Source organism: Megalobrama amblycephala, linkage group LG12 (genome assembly GCF_018812025.1).
Source record: "Megalobrama amblycephala isolate DHTTF-2021 linkage group LG12, ASM1881202v1, whole genome shotgun sequence".
Classification (NCBI taxonomy): domain Eukaryota; kingdom Metazoa; phylum Chordata; class Actinopteri; order Cypriniformes; family Xenocyprididae; genus Megalobrama; species Megalobrama amblycephala.
The window spans coordinates 156,490-176,114 of NC_063055.1; the positions used below are offsets into that span (position 1 = coordinate 156,490).

General features: G+C 37.0%; 3 protein-coding genes across 6 annotated transcripts in view; 2 read left to right on the top strand and 1 right to left on the bottom strand.

The window, feature by feature from the left end:
• Positions 1 to 3,151: 3,151 nt before the first annotated feature.
• LOC125279436 (isotocin-neurophysin IT 2-like) lies at positions 3,152 to 6,411 on the bottom strand. Its single transcript, XM_048209109.1, has 4 exons — positions 5,899 to 6,411; positions 5,702 to 5,821; positions 3,585 to 3,789; positions 3,152 to 3,459 (listed from the first exon to the last, which is right to left on the bottom strand). The coding sequence occupies exons 2-4, from the start codon at positions 5,819 to 5,821 to the stop codon at positions 3,359 to 3,361; spliced, it is 426 nt and encodes a 141-aa protein (XP_048065066.1). The 5' UTR covers positions 5,899 to 6,411; the 3' UTR covers positions 3,152 to 3,358.
• loxhd1b (lipoxygenase homology PLAT domains 1b) overlaps positions 3,955 to 19,625 on the top strand; it is a 78,568-nt gene continuing 62,897 nt past the window's right edge. For both annotated transcript variants that reach the window (XM_048209097.1, XM_048209098.1), the window contains exon 1: positions 3,955 to 4,357. The gene's annotated coding sequence lies outside the window, so the exon portion shown is untranslated. The remainder of the gene's footprint in view (positions 4,358 to 19,625) is intronic.
• Positions 7,462 to 15,630, top strand: znf366 (zinc finger protein 366). 3 transcript variants are annotated; one of them, XM_048209103.1, is made up of 5 exons: positions 7,462 to 7,574; positions 9,115 to 10,183; positions 11,292 to 11,483; positions 14,386 to 14,560; positions 14,841 to 15,630. In XM_048209103.1, exons 2-5 carry the CDS (start codon positions 9,173 to 9,175, stop codon positions 15,146 to 15,148), a joined length of 1,686 nt encoding a protein of 561 aa, XP_048065060.1. In that variant the 5' UTR covers positions 7,462 to 7,574; positions 9,115 to 9,172; the 3' UTR covers positions 15,149 to 15,630. The 3 variants fall into 3 exon arrangements, with proteins under 3 accessions (XP_048065060.1, XP_048065061.1, XP_048065059.1); XM_048209104.1 differs by lacking the exon at positions 7,462 to 7,574 and adding an exon at positions 7,852 to 8,231 and having other exon boundaries at positions 14,451 to 14,560; XM_048209102.1 differs by lacking the exon at positions 7,462 to 7,574 and adding an exon at positions 7,857 to 8,231.

Consider the following 19,625-nt stretch of genomic DNA (forward strand, 5'->3'; position numbering starts at 1 on the left):
TTATTAACCACACAGGATGGTCCTGATTGGTGGATCTCTGTGAAATCTCTTCAGGTGAAATGTCATGTGGGGTAAAAGCAGTTCCGAGTGCAGAATAGTGCGGATCTATGGAGGGTTCGGTGTAATCAGGTCGTGGCCTTAACCTTTGCCCTCAGCGCCATGATATCATCACATACTATCAGACGTGACAATCACAACTAGAACAACGGAGAAATTTTCTCCTTTTAACTGATACTGAAATAAACACTATATATTTACGTGTTTTATTTCATTTTATATGCATTTACGGGTCATTCTGCAGAACTGGTTCAAAGTCAGAGTTGAGAAAATCTCTTTTTCCACAAATTTTGTATGTTTGCAAATTGTATAATATCCAAGCTACACATTTCTAGTAATTGTGCAGTTAATTCTCATATTGAATTTTCAGAAAGTTTTGAATATTTTTCCTCTCCCCACTTTTGTCACTACCGAAACACAATAATAAATCATTTAATAAGAAGGGTCACATTGACCTGTTAAGATTTTCTTTACATCTACCTTAAATATATTTTTTTGCTATTTAAAAAAAAAAAAAAAAGTTTTCACAGGTAAATCAATAACAATTACAATTTTAACAATATTTCAAGTGTAATTTATGAGATTTGTTGTATTTTGAATCCAATCTTTCTTTGTAAAAGGCATAAAGTTTATCAAACTGATTTCAAAGTGAAGGATTCATTAGTTTGAATAAACATTGAATCAAACACTATAATAACATCTGAGTTGATCATTCAATATACTTTATTTTTGACAAATCATCCCATGTTTCAGTAGTGACAGTAATGTGTTGGTAGTGACCGCATCACATGACACAATTTAACTCTCATACTAAAACACTAATGATTTGCATAACTGTACTAAAATTGTTTATTTCCCCCAAATAAATGATTTTGTGTGCACTTTTGTCACTACCAGAACAATGATGTCACTACTGAAACAGTCACAACTGAAACGTGATGAAGTTTCGGTAATGACAATTTCAGACACTTTTGAGCCGCTCAAAGATGCTAATCAGCACATGGCTATCTAGCACAGTTCTGAACAGTTTTACACACACAAAAACTACTTTTTATGGAATAACATCAAAAAAAGTTTGCGTAATTGCAGATAAAGTTGTTCGTTAGTGACGTTCCTTAAAGCTCCACACCGATTTTCAGACTTCTGAACACATTTAACTCAGAATGATGATGATCTGCTGTGAAAGTGAGGCTGTGAGAGGAATATCTCCTGATCAGAAATGTAGAAGTGTGTTAAAATCAGACTCAATGACTCAAACACACACTGTTGCGGTAGTGACATGAACATGAGGGACACATTTTTTACATAAAGTTTTATGATTTAACAATAAAATATATATTTTTTTAACTTCACTTTAAAAATAAAAAGTTGCAGAAATTATTTCAATATCATTTTAACAAGTTGAAATTTATGGGTCAGGGTTCAGGACAGACTCCACCCAATTGAAAGTACCCAATAAATGATGATTTTATATATATTAATCTTACTGATATTTTAAATATTATTGCGGGATTCAATAGATAATAGAAGAATCTTAATAAACATCTAAAATCTGAATACTTAAATGCTTTTTAAATGTGTTTTTTGGTTGTGGGACAGCAGATTGCACCAGTTCTGTAGAATGACCCATATATACATAAAATTAAATGAAAAATGTAAATATATAGTTTTTTTTATATGTGTGTGTGTGTTTTATTGTCAAACCTCTGTGTTGGCATCACAATATAATAATATAATATAATGACATCATAAATGCTGTCCTCATGGCGTGTTCATTTATAAACACATTTTGTAAGTCAAAGCTTTCTTCAAATCATGAACGAGTCACAAGTCTGATAAAAATAGCACATTTCATAATGTGAACAGAATTTGTGTGGCAGCTTCGACACATTAAGAGCACGTCGAAAGTCGTGCAAATGATCCGTAACCGCAGAATAAAAGAGTCTTTCAGCTTGTGCAGTTTTTCACGGCTCTTTAAGGACACCAACATCAGAGAATATATAGAGCGGCACAAATGCGTCGTAACCTTGATTTATAACTGGTTTGTGTGCATCATGTGTCTCATCATCACTCCGCTGTGAGAGTGACCCGTCAGCGTTAGTTCGAGCGCTCTGGTGACATCTGTACTCTGGACTGCATCTCTGAAAGCCCATCGATTATCAGTGTTTTATCAGAAACACACTGACGACACTTCAAAGCTCTAATGCAGATAAAGCACAATCAGACCATAAACGCTGCACAGATTGTGCTGTACGCTGCTTATCTGTTCATCCACCAACAGATCAACATGATGTCAAGCGTAAAACATAACGCTGCTTTTATTTCAAATCATGAAAGTGATTGGGATATGAGATGTGACATACAAAACAGCATGACGACCTTTGACCCTTACCGATCATGTGAGCAAATGTGCAACTCTCAAAACACAACATACAAAAAACACTGTATTTAAATATTTTATATTATATGTAATCTATATTATAGACATTTTCATTTTTATTATTTTTATATTTTCATTATTTCAGTTAGAGGTTTAGCAATATTGTTGTGTTTTTGTCAGTTTTATTAGTTTTTTTAAAATATGTCTATACAGTTTTTATTAATTTTTATTTCAGTTTTGGATATTTTAGTACTTTAAGTTAAACGAATCACAAATGAAAAATGTTGCTGATATATAAAATAAGTTTTCATTTTATATATATATATATATTTTTTTTTTTTTATTTTATTTCAAGAATCCAAAATGGTTTTTAATGATTTTAGTTATTAGTTTTAGATTTTAGTTAAAGTTTTAGTAATTTTGTTGTTTTTGTCATTTTTATTATTCTTAGTTTTTAGTCATTTTTAATTCAGTTTTATTTATTTTAGTACTTCAAGTTAAACTAAATGAAATAGATGTTGCCTTCCTTGTCGCCTAAACAAAATAAAATGTATTTTATTAATCTTTACTTTATTACTTTTAGTTAATAATAACCCTGATTGGGATTTAATGTATCATCCGATCCAGCATGATGACCTTTGACCCTTACCAAAAATTTTTAGTACTTCAAGTTAAACTAAACAAAAATAAAAAATGTTGCCTTGCCTATTTTAGTTCATGTTTATTTGATTTCAAATCATCTAAAATGGTTTTAAATGTTTTAGTTAACAATAACAACTGTGTTGGGAATAGTTATTAATGTGTTGTCAGAATCAATGATGTGAAGCAGCCAATCTGATTCAGTCTAGATTTATTCAACAATCATGAACAGAAAACAGAAGATGATTTGCATAGAGGCGGAGCTCTGTGTTCCTGCTCCTCTCATTGGTGGGCTGTGCTGTGGGCGTGCAGCTGCAGGATCCTCATCAGGACGTCACTGTTCCCGTCTTCAGCCGAACAGGACGGGTCAGCGCTGCAGCTCTCTGTTCAGAGCGTGAAATCAACACCATCACGTGTGAAAGACTCTCCTTACACAACACCAGCGTCATAAACACAGTATCTGAGACGCTATAAACCGACGCCGCTATCAGCGACACAGTGAACTCACCCGAGTCGCAGCAGACGCCCGGAGCGGCGCAGACGCCCCCTTCGGCTCCGCAGGACGTCCCGCCCGTCTCACAGGGGCCGGGCAGGAGATTCTCCTCCATGCAGGTCAGCGTCTCTGGAGATCCAACCAGACAACCCAGACCGGCTCCGCAGCAGATACTGGGGCCGAAACAACGGCCCTTATTCCCCGGACCACACGCCATACACTACACACACACACACACACACACGAGCACATGGGTTTTATTAATATTTTTCTCATTTTATTCATTTTTATTTCAGTTTTAGTTATTTTACTCAATGTAAAGGTATTTTATGTAACTTTTTTTGTTCAAAATTAACAAAATGTAAATAATGATTAAATACATCATCAATCCTTCTTCCAAAACGTGTTTTTCTCTTACCCTGTTTCACTATGGTAAGTCTATTATAAGTGTTTATATTTGACCTGTCAGGACGGTTTTCGCGGGAAATTGCGCACATGCGTCACTCGCGCGTGTGTCTCGTCATATCCGTAAATAGAGAGAAGTAGCTCCGGTCACTTTGCGCGTGTCTGGTGTGGGAACGAGAAAGATTGACATGGAGCCGCTAAATCTCCGGCGAATCACCCGTTTTAAACAAACGCTGAACAGAGGAGAGTGCTGGAGAAAAGAGAACGAGACACAGATCGTAATAAAACAAGAATCAATTCGCTTTTCGGAGATGGCGGGAACTGAGGGTTTGAAGTGTTGTAAAAGCGATGAAAGAGATGATGGTGTTTTTATCACTCAGCAGGTGAGTAAGTGTTTTATTGATCAGATAAATCGCCAAATGTATTTCAGTATGGTTGTTGTAACAGTGCTGGAATTTATTTTCAAAGAAGCGCTGTGTTTATTAATGATTAAAACTATAATGTCTTCATCTAGTCAGCTTGAGATCCTTCCATCTAAACTGGTTATATCTCTAGCAGTGAATGTTTTATGAGCAGTAGCACAATCTCTCTTTCTGTTTTTAGTTCTGATAAAGAACTATATTCATCCGCACAGTCACGCAGAGCCGAAGCACAACCTTCCGCAAAATGCTGCAGTTTTATTTTTTAACCGCTAGAGGGCGTTTAAAATTTAAACCAAACAAAAATTTTATATTTTACTTTATTTGTATATTTTAGTTAATGTTTTATTTCAAGTAAGCTTTTAAATGATTTTAGTTTTAGTTAATGTGTTGGGAATAATTACTTAAATGCAAAAAAAAACAAAAAAAAAAACATGTCCCTTTAAGTCATTTCACTCGGCAGCCATCTTTGAAACGCCTCTCGGGCATGCGCAAGTGCTGCTCCTATCTCTTTAAATGGGGAAACATCTAATTCTCCAAAGCTGTTCCAAAGCTGGATCAAGCTAATGCACATGCGCAGTCCTATCTGCGCGTCTCTTCAGCTTCGTTTCGGATGCGCGCGTCTGACTGTTTCTATAGAAACCAGAGCTTCTAACGGCCGCTGCAGTGACGCGATGACTTTACCAATCGGCGATTGGGTCTTATTTAGAAGGCGGGACTTATTCCGCCATATTTCTCCCATTCAGAACAATACGAGTGACGCGTCTTGTGTTATTCTATGGTCTTTGGAGAAAGTCAATATTGCGGAATAAGTCCCGCCTTCTAAATAAGAGTCAGTCGCGGATTGGTAAAGTCATCGCGTCACTGCAGCGGCCGTTAGAAGCTCCGGTTTCTATAGAAACAGTCAGACGCGCTTAATATGACTGCGCATGCGCATTAGCTTGAATTAGCCGTTTTTTGTCATTCGAGCGTTTAGAAACAAAATTCATGAGACAGTTGTTGTCAGATTTCATTGGTGATTTCAAATATGAAATTTAATCGAGAGCTTGGCGAACAGCTTTGGAGAGTTTGATGTTTCCCCATTCAGAGAGACAGGAGCTGCCCGAGAGGCGTTTCAAAGATGGCCGCAGAGTGAAATGACTCGTCTTAGAGGGGCTTTCCCTGCATCCCACTGTACACACCATCCACCCTATCCATCCTAAGTAGTATTACTAGTGTCGCATACTATTTAGCATGGATAGTACGCGCATTGAGACGCAGCCCGTGACTTGTTTCCTGTTGTTCTTCGCTGGTTGAGTTTCCCCTCACCTTGCGGGACGGAGCGTCCGAGAGGGATCGTTTGCCCCCTATAGGGCAGTTGGAGATGTAGCAGGCGGAGCAGACGTACAGCAGACAGAGCAGAGGAACACACACACTGCTTCCAGACATCTGCAAACACACACAGCATCACATGGCAATGAAACACTCACAGTTACTCACAAAGAAACGATCATAAGGACACTTACTGTGAGGAGTGTGTCGATCAGTGGATCAGGAGAGCGAATCGTCTGAGTTTTATATACTCACCTGACGGACGGAGAGAGTGACACGACTTCATCCTCACTGCTTAAGACTAATGAGACCGTAATTAATCAGAGACTTTAATAGAGTCACACACATCTAACGATGGCCTCGCTGGCAGCGTGACGATGAACTGGGGTCACGGTGTGAAAGGGGAACGCAGAAGGGCACTGGAGGGTAAAGCTGCTCTTCTATCATTAGATCGAGTCTCACTTCTCAACTCTCTGACGTCTGAATGGGTCTAGAGGTTAACTGTTTTAATAATGCTTTATTAATGATGATTATAATCACACATCTCTACAGGACGTCACACACTTCCATACGATGAGCTCAATTAGATCCTTCCAGAGGAACATCACAGGATTACTCTTCTGCAGCATATGCATCTTATTTACTAAATTCTCAGCAGAATGCTTTACAGATTCACATCTCAAGTTTTGATGCCAATACGGCAAAAAAAAAATATAATTTTTTCATATTTTTTTGTTCAAAAAGTTCAAATAGTTCAAAAATGGTCTAAAAATAAACATATGTTTAATACGTTTTAGTTTCATATATATATTAGCCATATATATATATATATAATTTTTTTTCATTGTAAATTTATTTATATTGCTGAGGTATATATAAAAAACAATTATGCATTTACATAAAATGCGTACTAAGACTATATTAATATTTACATGAATATATGTTTAATAAGTTTTTGTTCTTTTTATTTCCTCATTTTTGGGCCATTAAAAAAAAAAAAAAAAAAAAAAAATATATATATATATATATATATATATATATATATATATATATATATATATATATATATATATATATATATATAAAAAATTTTTTTTTACATATAAACATAAGTAGAAAAATTGCTAACACTTATTGAAAATATATTTATGTGAATATAACCTTAGTATACATTTTGGACAAAATTTAGATAAATTTTTCTACAATATATTTGTTTATTTATTTTTATTTTTTATATTGCATCCTGTGAAAAGGGGCATAATAGGTACCCTTTTTATTTATTTATTTTTTATTTGCAGACACAGTGCATATTTACAATATACAATATAATTTACAATATATTTATAAAGCCTATATAAGCCATTTTTTCTCAATTTCTTATAATATATTTTGGTCAGAAAAAAACAGTTTCTGTTTGAGTCAACATGCATTCTGTGAAGAAATCAATAATGCTGATGTTGTACTAAATCAAAAGCACAATGCCATATAAACAGGACAGTCATGTAGAATTATGGGTGAGGGTCAAAGGTCAACACCCAGGGTGGTGTGTACGTAAGGTCAGTGCAGTAGAAGTCAGAGGGTTAGATGGGTCGAATCTCTGCTCTCGGTGTAAATGCGCACACATGACGCCTGCTTCAATCCTCGGCAGTGTTTCGAAGAGGAATGGAGATGTGTATCTAGTGTTTCCTTATTTTTGGGCAGGAAAGCACAGGCTTGTTGACTTCCTCTCCCTCCCTTCCTTCCTTCTCTGCGAAGGTACTCATCTGAAAAATGAGAACAAAGTGATTGTTCCTGTTCTCTTTCTTAAGTCACTTCAAATGCTGTTGGTGAGGCTGGAGGCTCAGTGTGAGGAGCGCAGAGCAGGAGACAGGTAAGAGACGCAGCACACACACACACACACACACACACACACACACACACAGCTGATGCGCTCACAGGTGCAGGTGTTGAATCAATCTGGACTTCTGTAATGCTCAAAAGTTCATGCAATCCGTTCTGATGCTGAAATCATCATGTGCAGAGAGAGTTTAATGACTTGGACTCAAAAAAAAAAAATTGGACCTCCATTACAGCATTTTTCACATAATATACTTTATATTTCCTGAAAAGCAGAATTTCTTCATTTCGAGTGTTTATGCACTGCAGCTTTAGGCTTCATGTAAACTGCATATTTTCGTAATGCAAAATGCATGTGAAATAATCATGTTTTGTGACACTATAAAATGCGTTTAGGTCATGTGGTGCTCTGTAAACACGATTATGCATGTGATTCCCTCATCCGAGGACGTTTCCCACCTGCAGTCATTCATCTGAGCGGAGCAGAAGTGTTCAGCTATGACAGACTTCTGAGATGTTGGCTGTATTCTTCTCGAATGAGAGCGCAGGATCATGGATTATGATGAAAAAGAGAAGTTCCCGTCATAAAGCAGTGAAAGTGAAACACAGGGGAACAGCAGAGAGGAAGAGACGGATACGTTCGTTTCACACTGTCCAACAAATCTGAACTAGTGTGTGTGTGTGTGTGACGGTAACAACGGGGTTTATAGTCGTAGTTTACAATCGGTTCAATAAATGACACTTGATTTTAATAAAAAGTAGATGCTGAAGTGGAGATTTGACTAAAAACTAATTTTGAGAAAACGTCCTTTAAAAATATGTAACTGAAATCTACAGACGCAAATAGATGAAGTGCAATAAGTGTATCTTCTGAAAATTGATTTATACACACTGCCCTCCAAAAGTGTGGAAACACGCCTGGTAAAGTGTGGTTTGGACGATATCAGCATGAATCCTGATCATTTTTTGGTGCAAATAACTTGACATTATCGTTGAATCATTTTCATTTTGATTACATAATAATGGCAATATCTACATGTCAAAGTCAGACATGCTGTTACTGGATTAAACTTGGCCCAGGTTTGTAAAAGATCTTTGGGTCAGCACACCTTAATCGCTTCAACAATTGATTGCCAATTAAGTTTAGAATACAATCAACCAATCAGAACCCAGTTTAGGTCAGATAGCTGCTAATGCTGGATATTTTGAGGAAGTTTTTTCTATGTATAAACTGTTTATGTAATAAAATATGTTTGTGTTGTCCCTTATCAGTGCAAAATTATCACAAATTAAAAAGGATTCATGCCAATATTGTCCAAAACCCCACTTTTCTAGAGCGTTTCCAAACGTTTGGAGGGCAGTGTGTGTGAAGAAACAGTGTTTTCGCCTTAAAACAAGAAAAATCAACTTATTTTTCAGACTCCATCAACAAACTCACTTCATTTTGATGCATTTTTCGTATAAATATCTTAATAAAATGCTTCTCCAGTAAACGTATATCTTGATTTAAGAATGTTTGACTTTTTGAAAGCTCATCGATTCCCTGATTGTAAATCCTTCTGTCGTTTCCACAGGCGGGTGATGGACAGTTTTCACGCTCCAGATCTGAAGAACGTGTAGAAGACCTTCAGCATGGATTCAAAGGAGAGCGAGAGCAAGCGCGCGGAGGAGATGCCCTGCAGAAGCGTCGATCTTTCCCTTCTTCCGTACCCTCTTCCTCATCCCGTCATCCCCCAACCCCACAGATACGTCCCCGACATGATCGACCTCAACCGGCTCCGTCTGCACCGCGTGGTCCAGGTCAAACAGGAGCTGCCGCTGTGGCCTCCGTCCGCGCTGCTCGTGCGCTCTCCGCCGCCGTACTTCCATCCTTTTCATCCCAGCCTGGTGCCGTTCCCGTTCCTCCTGCCCGGCTCCGTCCCGCACCTCTCCCCGAACCCCTTCTACCCGAGCGAAGCGCCGCGGTTCCGCCGCAGGAGTCCGGAGGCCGCCAGATCCGCCGCCGAGAAGCTGAACGTCCACGTGGACGACAGCTACTACGTGGACGTGGGCGGCGATCAGAAGCGCTGGAAGTGCCGCATGTGCGAGAAGTCCTACACCTCCAAATACAACCTGATCACGCACATCCTGGGCCACAGCGGGATCAAGCCGCACGGATGCAGCCTCTGCGGGAAGCTCTTCAAGCAGCTGAGCCACCTGCACACGCACATGCTGACGCACCAGGGCGCGCGGCCGCACAAGTGCCAGGTGTGCCACAAGGCCTTCACGCAGACCAGCCACCTGAAGAGGCACATGATGCAGCACAGCGACGTCAAGCCCTACAGCTGCGGCGTCTGCGGCCGCGGCTTCGCCTATCCCAGCGAGCTGCGCGCGCACGAGCTCAAGCACGAGAGGGGGCAGGAGAACGTGTGCGTGGAGTGCGGCCTCGACTTCCCCACGCTGGCGCAGCTCAAACGCCACCTGACGGCGCACCGCGGGCCCGTGCAGTACGACTGCGGCGAGTGCGGGAAGAGCTTCCAGTATCCCAGTCAGCTGCAGAATCACATGATGAAGCACAAGGACATCCGGCCGTTCATCTGCAGCGAGTGCGGGATGGAGTTCGTCCAGTCGCACCATCTCAAGCAGCACACGCTGACGCACAAGGTGAAAAATAACATTTTTAAATATTCTGCAAAATATGATGTTCTTGCTCAGTGTTTTTGTCTTGTTTTGCAGCACAAAAATCAGCCGGAGAAGCAAAACGACCTCAAAAATCTGCCAATCTGACTGATTTTTGTTCGTTTTAAGCATAAACTCACTTCACATTTGGTTTTATCTTCAGTCATATTTCCTCTCTAGTTTCTTGATTTGAGAATGTTTGTGCTGGAAAACAAGAGTTGAAATCAACTGGCAGTGAAAATACTAAATATAATACAATGCAATTATTCATAACTTAGTTAAGATAGACCGACTTTTACAAGGAAGGAGAAAACACTTCCCATTTCTTCTGCTGCTGATGTCAAAGGTCGCGTGTCGATCAAACTCTAGTCACATGGTAGACGTCTAGTCAAAACAGGCAAAAGAAACTCCCTTATCGTGCAAAAAACATTATTGAAGATGCATATATAAGAAAAATATGACCCAGACTGCGTTAAATATGAGAAAAATGGTTTGTGCTGTGAATTATTTGCACGAGAGACGTTTGGAAACGACCAACATCAACCATTTTCAGGGTTTGATTTTAAGTCAAATTTAAGTGTATAAAATGATTTCTGTCTTCTTAAATCAAGATTCATTTACTGGAGAAGAGAAATGACTGAAGATATTAAGACTGAAAAATGAAGTGAGTTTATGCTTAAAACAAGAACAAATATCTGCCAATGGAGTCAGAAAAATCATCTCATTAAAAGTCTAAAAAGTTTATTTTTCTGGCAGATATTTGTTCTTGTTTAAAGCACAAACTCATTTTAATGATTTTTTTTCACAAAACAAAACTTATTATCTTCAGTCATTTCTCTTCTCCAGTAAAATATCTTGATTTAAGAATGTTTAGATATTTTTTATGGAACTCAATACTAGAGCTGGCTGATAATTGAGCTAAAAAAGTAACAAAACAAGAATATTTTGTATCTTTTGTAAGATGAGATTGTGTCACAACTGCTAAAGTGAACCACTACATTACATCTAATATATATAAATATCTGATCTATAAGAGCATCTCACAGTCTGGTTTGGTTTCTCATGGATGTTGATCCTGATCCGTGTGTTCCAGGGAGTGAAGGAGCACAAGTGTCGCATCTGCGGCCGTGAGTTCACGCTGCTGGCCAACATGAAACGCCACGTTCTGATTCACACCAACATCCGGGCGTATCAGTGCCACCTGTGCTACAAGAGCTTCGTCCAGAAACAGACGCTCAAGGCGCACATGATCGTCCACTCCGACATCAAGCCCTACAAATGCAAGGTGCGTCACCGCTTCTCATTTAACTGGAGCTAAAGATGGTTATTGCAATTTCATAACTGATTTTGCTTTCATAAGCTGCCCAGCAAACAAAAATGAGGAACGTTTTGCTAATGTTTTTTTAAGTTATGTAAAATTGTGTTCTCTGAACGTTCAAAACATCAGATTAGCGTTACTGGAAGAACGTTTGAGAGAAGGTTCTGATGCTCTCACGGGTTAAAGTCGAGGGATGGATCAGTTCTTCAATGAACCTTCAGGGGTTCTTGGTTGTTTAGAAAGCATGTGACCTCGGGCTCGGACGCGCGTCCAAACGATGACCAGATACGTTTTTGGCAGTTGAGTGTCTCCTCGTCTGTAGGAAGGATATCGCTGCACAAACTGACCGTGTAACAATGGCTCTCTCGTCCCCCGAGAACAGGCCCCGCAAATAGATTTCATCTCGCTTTCTCTTGTGCTCAGGAGCACTTCCTGTTTTCTCACGGTCCGTTCGGACAGTTTACAGTCCCTCTATCCTCCTGAAGGAAAGGAAAGGACCACCCTAATAAAAAAAAAGAATGAAGAGGAAGGACAGCAGAGGAGAAACCGTCCAGCCCTCCGCTGTCTGAGAAACTCTCACGTTTCTGAGAAACTCTCATGCTCGATTAAATCTCTCTTTTTCCTTTAGAGGCTGTGCATTATAGTGACCTTGGGTTAAAGCTCCGCCTTTATACAATGACCATCAATACAATACACCAATGATTTCTACAGAGAATTCCAAATGATGTTAATAGAGCAACAATAAACAAAATATCTGAGCATATTATGTGTGAAATGCCAGTTACTCAATATAAACTTTATGCTCTTCCTCAGTGTTTCTGTCTCGTTTTCCAGCACAAATATCTAAACATTCTTAAATCAAGATACATTTACTGGAGAAGAGAAACGACTGAAGATATTTAGACTGAAAAATGAAGTGAGTTTGTGCTTAAAACCAAATTAAATCTGCCAGAGGGGTCAGAAATGTTTAAAAAATCAAGAAAAATCTCGATTTAAGAATGTTTAGATATCTGTACTGGAAAACAACACAAAAATACTGAGTAAAGGTTTGGTCACGTTAGTGAAATTTCAAGAGCAAAAAAAGTCAAAAGCGTAACTATGAAAATTCTATTGGGAATGACTGGATTTCACCCACAAAATTTCACAGAGCAACGAAAATCTGCACTTTTCTGAACTTTTTCAATTCATGCGAAATTGTATGGAAGCTTGTTTCTGCCATGAAATAAAAAATAAAAAAGTCTTTTTATCTCACAATTCTGACTTTTTTTCTTAGAATTGCGAGATATAAAGTCAGAGTTGCGAGATATAAAGTCAGAGTTGCGTGATATAAAGTCAGAATTGCGTGATATAAAGTCAGAGTTGCGTGATATAAAGTCAGAATTACGAGATATAGTCAGAGTTGCGTGATATAAAGTCAGTTGCGAGATATAAAGTCAGAATTACGAGATATGAAGTCAGAGTTGCGAGATATAAAGTCAGAATTGCGTGATATAAAGTCAGAGTTGCGTGATATAAAGTCAGAATTACGAGATATAGTCAGAGTTGCGTGATATAAAGTCAGTTGCGAGATATAAAGTCAGAATTGTAGGATATAAAGTCAGAATTACGAGATATAAAGTCAGAGTTGCGTGATATAAAGTCAGAGTTGTGAGATATAAAGTCAGAATTGCGTGATATAAAGTCAGAATTGCGTGATATAAAGTCAGAGTTGCGTGATATAAAGTCAGAATTACGAGATATAGTCAGAGTTGCGTGATATAAAGTCAGAATTACGAGATATGAAGTAAGAGTTGTGAGATATAAAGTCAGAGTTGTGAGATATAAAGTCAGAATTACGTGATATAAGGTCAGAGTTGCGAGATATAAAGTCAGAGTTGTGAGATATAAAGTCAGAGTTGCGTGATATAAAGTCAGAGTTATGAGATATAAAGTCAGAGTTGCGAGATATAAAGTCAGAGTTGCGAGATATAAAGTCAGAGTTGCGAGATATAAAGTCAGAATTACGAGATATAAAGTCAGAGTTGTGAGATATAAAGTCAGAGTTGCGAGATATAAAGTCAGAATTGCGTGATATAAAGTCAGAATTGCGTGATATAAAGTCAGAGTTGCGTGATATAAAGTCAGAATTACGAGATATAGTCAGAGTTGCGTGATATAAAGTCAGAATTACGAGATATAGTCAGAGTTGCGTGATATAAAGTCAGAGTTGCGTGATATAAAGTCAGAGTTGCGTGATATAAAGTCAGTTGCGAGATATAAAGTCAGAATTACGAGATATGAAGTCAGAGTTGTGAGATATGAAGTCAGAGTTGCGTGATATAAAGTCAGAGTTGTGAGATATAAAGTCAGAGTTGCGTGATATAAAGTCAGAATTACGAGATATAGTCAGAGTTGCGAGATATAAAGTCAGAACTGCGAGATATAAAGTCAGAGTTGCGTGATATAAAGTCAGAGTTGCGAGATATAAAGTCAGAGTTGTGAGATATAAAGTCAGAATTGCATGATATAAAGTCAGAATTACGAGATATAGTCAGAGTTGCGAGATATAAAGTCAGAACTGCGAGATATAAAGTCAGAGTTGCGTGATATAAAGTCAGAGTTGCGAGATATAAAGTCAGAATTACCTTTTTTATTTTTTTATTTAGTGGTGGAAACAAGTTTCCATAAAAATGTGACCTACACGTTTAGAAAATCTCAGTGTGTCGTCCTGATGAGCGATCAAAGCAGTGCCACACGTTCAGCCGCGCTGCTGTTCTGAATATCCGTCAGGTAGTTCTCAAATCAGAATGAAGAGCACGTTTGTGTGCAATTAAAGCTTTCCTAGTGCTTGACCAGGTCAAAGATATCTGAATAGTTACTCTCTTTACAGCTGTGTGGAAAGGAGTTTAACAGAATGCATAATCTGATGGGCCACATGCACTTGCATTCTGACAGCAAACCCTTCAAATGTCTTTACTGCGCCAGCAAGTTCACGCTGAAGGGAAACCTGACCCGCCATATGAAGGTCAAGCACGGGATCATGGACCAGGGACTGGACGCTCGAGGTGAGAAGTATTACCTGACAATACATGCTTAGTATTTTTGTCCTGTTTTCTATTAAAAATATCAAAAAATTCTTAAATCAAGATACCTGTGAAGCAAAATGATTTGTCTTAATTTGTCTTAATATCATTTCTCTTCTCCAGTAAATGTATCTTGATTTAAGAATGTTTAGATATTTGTGCTGGAAAACAAGACAGAAACACTCATGTTTTATATATTTTTCTGGAGTAGTTGTATGATAATGATGATGTTCTCCATCTCCCCCTCTCTGGATTTTCCCAGTCTTCCGGCGGCGGGGACGGTTGTGTCTCTCTGGCCCTCTACGGATCCTGTCCCGCATCGGTCAGGACGAGCCCTTCGATCTGTCCCAGAAGAACCATGGGCAGATGCATCTGTCTCCGTCTGACGGCGGGAGCTCCAGCCGGGAGGAAGACGAGGACAGTCTGTACAGAATGAGCCAGTACAGTCCTGACCTCTACAACCCGGCGCTGGAGACCAGAGATGAGGAGGAGGATGAGGAGAGAAAGGAGGATGAGAAGAAGAAAACGGATGACACACAGTTCTACAGTGATAAAGAGGACGATTTCTGAGAGAGACTGACAAACACGCTGTGAATGATAATGTTTCAAATATTTTTTTCATGTGAAAAATGTACAGAAATCTTTGCAAGTGTCTTGATTTTTCAGAAGAATTGTAGCATGTTTAGTCTACTTGGTATAATATTTCATAATGTCCAATGAAATTAATATAATTGAGAGAAGAAAACTGATATATTTCTGAGCATTAATGCTAATTGCCTTCAATGGAGGTGTAACGGCTCTGATAAATTAATGACGAGAGTTGACGCAGTGCTGACAGCTTCATGATTTTTGACAGTTTTGTATTTTTGCAATGTGTAAACGCATGGATGATCATAAATGATTTCAATCGACCGCAGTGTGAGCGCTGATCAATATTTATGTATACAATAAATTCATTTAAAGATTAAACTATTTTGACATTTCAATGAACATATAACTGTGTACTATGGAAGCTTGTTTCCGCCACTAAATAAAAATATTAAAAAAGGTAATTGCGACTTTTTATCACGCAATTCTGACTTTATAAATTCTGACTTTATATCACACAATTCTGACTTTATATCACACAATTCTGACTTTATCACACAATTCTGACTTTATATCACACAATTCTGACTTTATCACACAATTCTGACTTTATAAATTCTGACTTTATAACTTGCAATTCTGACTTTATATCACACAATTCTGACTTTATATCACACAATTCTGACTTTATAAATTCTGACTTTATATCACACAATTCTGACTTTATCACACAATTCTGACTTTATAACTTGCAATTCTGACTTTATATCACACAATTCTGACTTTATATCACACAATTCTGACTTTATATCACACAATTCTGACTTTATAAATTCTGACTTTATATCACACAATTCTGACTTTATCACACAATTCTGACTTTATAAATTCTGACTTTATAACTTGCAATTCTGACTTTATATCACACAATTCTGACTTTATATCACACAATTCTGACTTTATAAATTCTGACTTTATATCACACAATTCTGACTTTATCACACAATTCTGACTTTATAACTTGCAATTCTGACTTTATATCACACAATTCTGACTTTATATCACACAATTCTGACTTTATAAATTCTGACTTTATATCACACAATTCTGACTTTATCACACAATTCTGACTTTATAACTTGCAATTCTGACTTTATATTATGCAATTCTGACTTTATATCACACAATTCTGACTTTATCACACAATTCTGACTTTATAAATTCTGACTTTATAACTTGCAATTCTGACTTTATATCACACAATTCTGACTTTATAAATTCTGACTTTATATCACACAATTCTGACTTTATCACACAATTCTGACTTTATAAATTCTGACTTTATAACTTGCAATTCTGACTTTATATTATGCAATTCTGACTTTATATCACACAATTCTGACTTTATAAATTCTGACTTTATCACACAATTTTGACTTTATAAATTCTGACTTTATAACTTGCAATTCTGACTTTATATCACAAAATTCTGACTTTATAAATTCTGACTTTATATCACAAAATTCTGACTTTATAAATTCTGACTTTATATTACGCAATTCTGAATTTATATTATGCAATTCTTACTTTATATCACACAATTCTGACTTTATATCACACAATTCTGACTTTATAAATTCTGACTTTATATCACACAATTCTGACTTTATATTACACAATTCTGACTTTATAAATTCTGACTTTATATTACACAATTCTGACTTTATAAATTCTGACTTTATATCACACAATTCTGACTTTATAAATTCTGACTTTATATCACACAATTCTGACTTTATATCACACAATTCTGACTTTATAAATTCTGACTTTATATTACGCAATTCTGACTTTATAAATTCTGACTTTATATCACACAATTCTGACTTTATAAATTCTGACTTTATATTACGCAATTCTGACTTTATAAATTCTGACTTTATATTACGCAATTCTGACTTTATAAATTCTGACTTTATATCACACAATTCTGACTTTATAAATTCTGACTTTATATTACGCAATTCTGACTTTATAAATTCTGACTTTATATTACGCAATTCTGACTTTATAAATTCTGACTTTATATCACACAATTCTGACTTTATAAATTCTGACTTTATATTATGCAATTCTGCCATTATATCACACAATTTTGACTTTATAAATTCTGGCTTTATATCACACAATTCTGACTATAAATTCTGACTTTATCACACAATTCTGACTTTATAAATTCTGACTTTATATTACGCAATTTTGACTATAAATTCTGACTTTATAACTCGCAATTCTGACTTTATATTATGCAATTCTTACTTTATATCACACAATTCTGACTTTATAAATTCTGACTTTATATTATGCAATTCTGACTTTATAAATTCTGACTTTATAAATTCTGACTTTATAACTCGCAATTCTGACTTTATAAATTCAGACTTTATATTATGCAATTCTGCCATTATATCACACAATTTTGACTTTATAAATTCTGGCTTTATATTACGCAATTCTGACTTTATAAATTCTGACTTTATATCTTGCAATTCTGACTTTATAAATTCTGGCTTTATATTACGCAATTCTGACTTTATAAATTCTGACTTTATATCTTGAAATTCTGACTTTATAAATTCTGACTTTATAACTCACAATTCTGACTTTATAAATTCTGACTTTATATTATGCAATTGACCCTTCACAGGGAGTTTGATTGACAAATCAGAATGCCGAATCCGCCATTTTGTCCGACAAAGCAGTCAGTAGTTAGAAGATTAACCTCGGCAGAGTTCAACTTGAAAAATTGTGTATATTGACGTCTTTCCGCGTTTGAAACAACATTCCTTCTGATGTTCATTCATGCTTATTTGATGCTATACATGAACTAGTAGGAAGAGATGATCGGTGTCACAACACATTAAAGAGCCACAAATCAGGTTTTTATTGTTTGAATTTATTAAAAAACTACACAGTTTGAAAGCTGGGACTTTGTTTAAGATCATAAGTAACCCGCTTTGTCTTGTCTGTCGACGTGTTGTCAGTGTCCTCTTTGCTCCGTGATGTATTTTTCTCTGCGTGTGGTGTGACAGCGCCATGGCTTGTCGGACAAAGCAACAGTATCTAAGGGGGGCGGGTCTTTGCGAAGGGTCAATTCTGGCTTTATAAAAAGTTTCTATCACAATTCTGAGAAAAAGTCTGAATTGTGAGATATAAAGTCAGAATTTACAAAGTCAGAATTGCGTGATATAAAGAAAAAAATCACAATTACCTTTTTTATTTTTTACTTCATGACAGAAACAAGCTTCCATAGTGTACAGTAAAGAATCAAAATGAATACATTTTCTGAAAATGTGTGAGTTTGTACTTAAAACAAGAACAAATATCTGTCAGTGGAGTCAGAAAAATAAATTTAATTCAAAGGAATAACAAACGTTATTTTTCTGACTCCATTGACAGATATTTGTAGTCTTAATATCTTCAGTCATTTCTCTTCTCCAGTAAATGTATCTTGATTTAAGAATGTTTAGATATTTGTGCTGGAAGACAGAAACACTGAGGAAGAACATCATTTTTTGCAAAACTCAAGACTAACATATATTGTGTATTTATAATATCAGACCAACCAACCAAACAAGCAGTCTAAAGTAAACTTAAATGTAGACTATTTTTACTCTACAACCTTTTGGACAGGTTTTCTTCCTTAAAAACTGTAACACACTTCCTCAACAAAGAAAAGGAAGTATTGGAGAATAACTCTGATCAAACGCGCGGTGGGAGTCCGAACCCTTTACACAAGATAACACACTTCTCATTGTTGATGGCTATTGTTCAGTTTGGTTGCAGAAAAACTAATCAGATTCTACAACAAAAATGTTGTTCCACAATTCCAGTTCACTAGAACACACATGTGACACCAGCGAACAAAAATATGTTCCCATTACATAAACATTATTTCTCAGTTTTTCAATGTTTTAAAAACGTTTTTTTCTTGGTTATGTGTACGTTAGGGGAACGTTCCATTTTTCAAACATTATGGAAACGCTACTTTTGAATGAACGTTCTATTAACGTTACTGGAAGAACATTGGTTCATAACTTTGAGTGTTTACTGTGTGTGTGTGTGTGTGTGTGTGTGTGTGTGTGTGTGTGTCAGAATATTCAACTCTCAGGCCTTTTTTAGGCACCACACCTTCTGGGTATTTGTCCTGATGAAACTCTGAAGGCAAAGAGGAAGTGCTCAGATCCTCTTCCTGTCTTCCAATCACCTCAATGTTTCGGTCCGAAGCCTATGAAAACACACAGAATCAGGTAGTGTGAAACGTCTCTGCTGAAGTGAAAGTCCTGGATGAATCAGGACAAAGAGGCGTCTGTAAACGCCAGGCTGCTGAGAACAGATAAAACACCACACTTCTGACCCGTGTGTCCATCACAGTCTCCACAGACTGATGTGGCCTTTG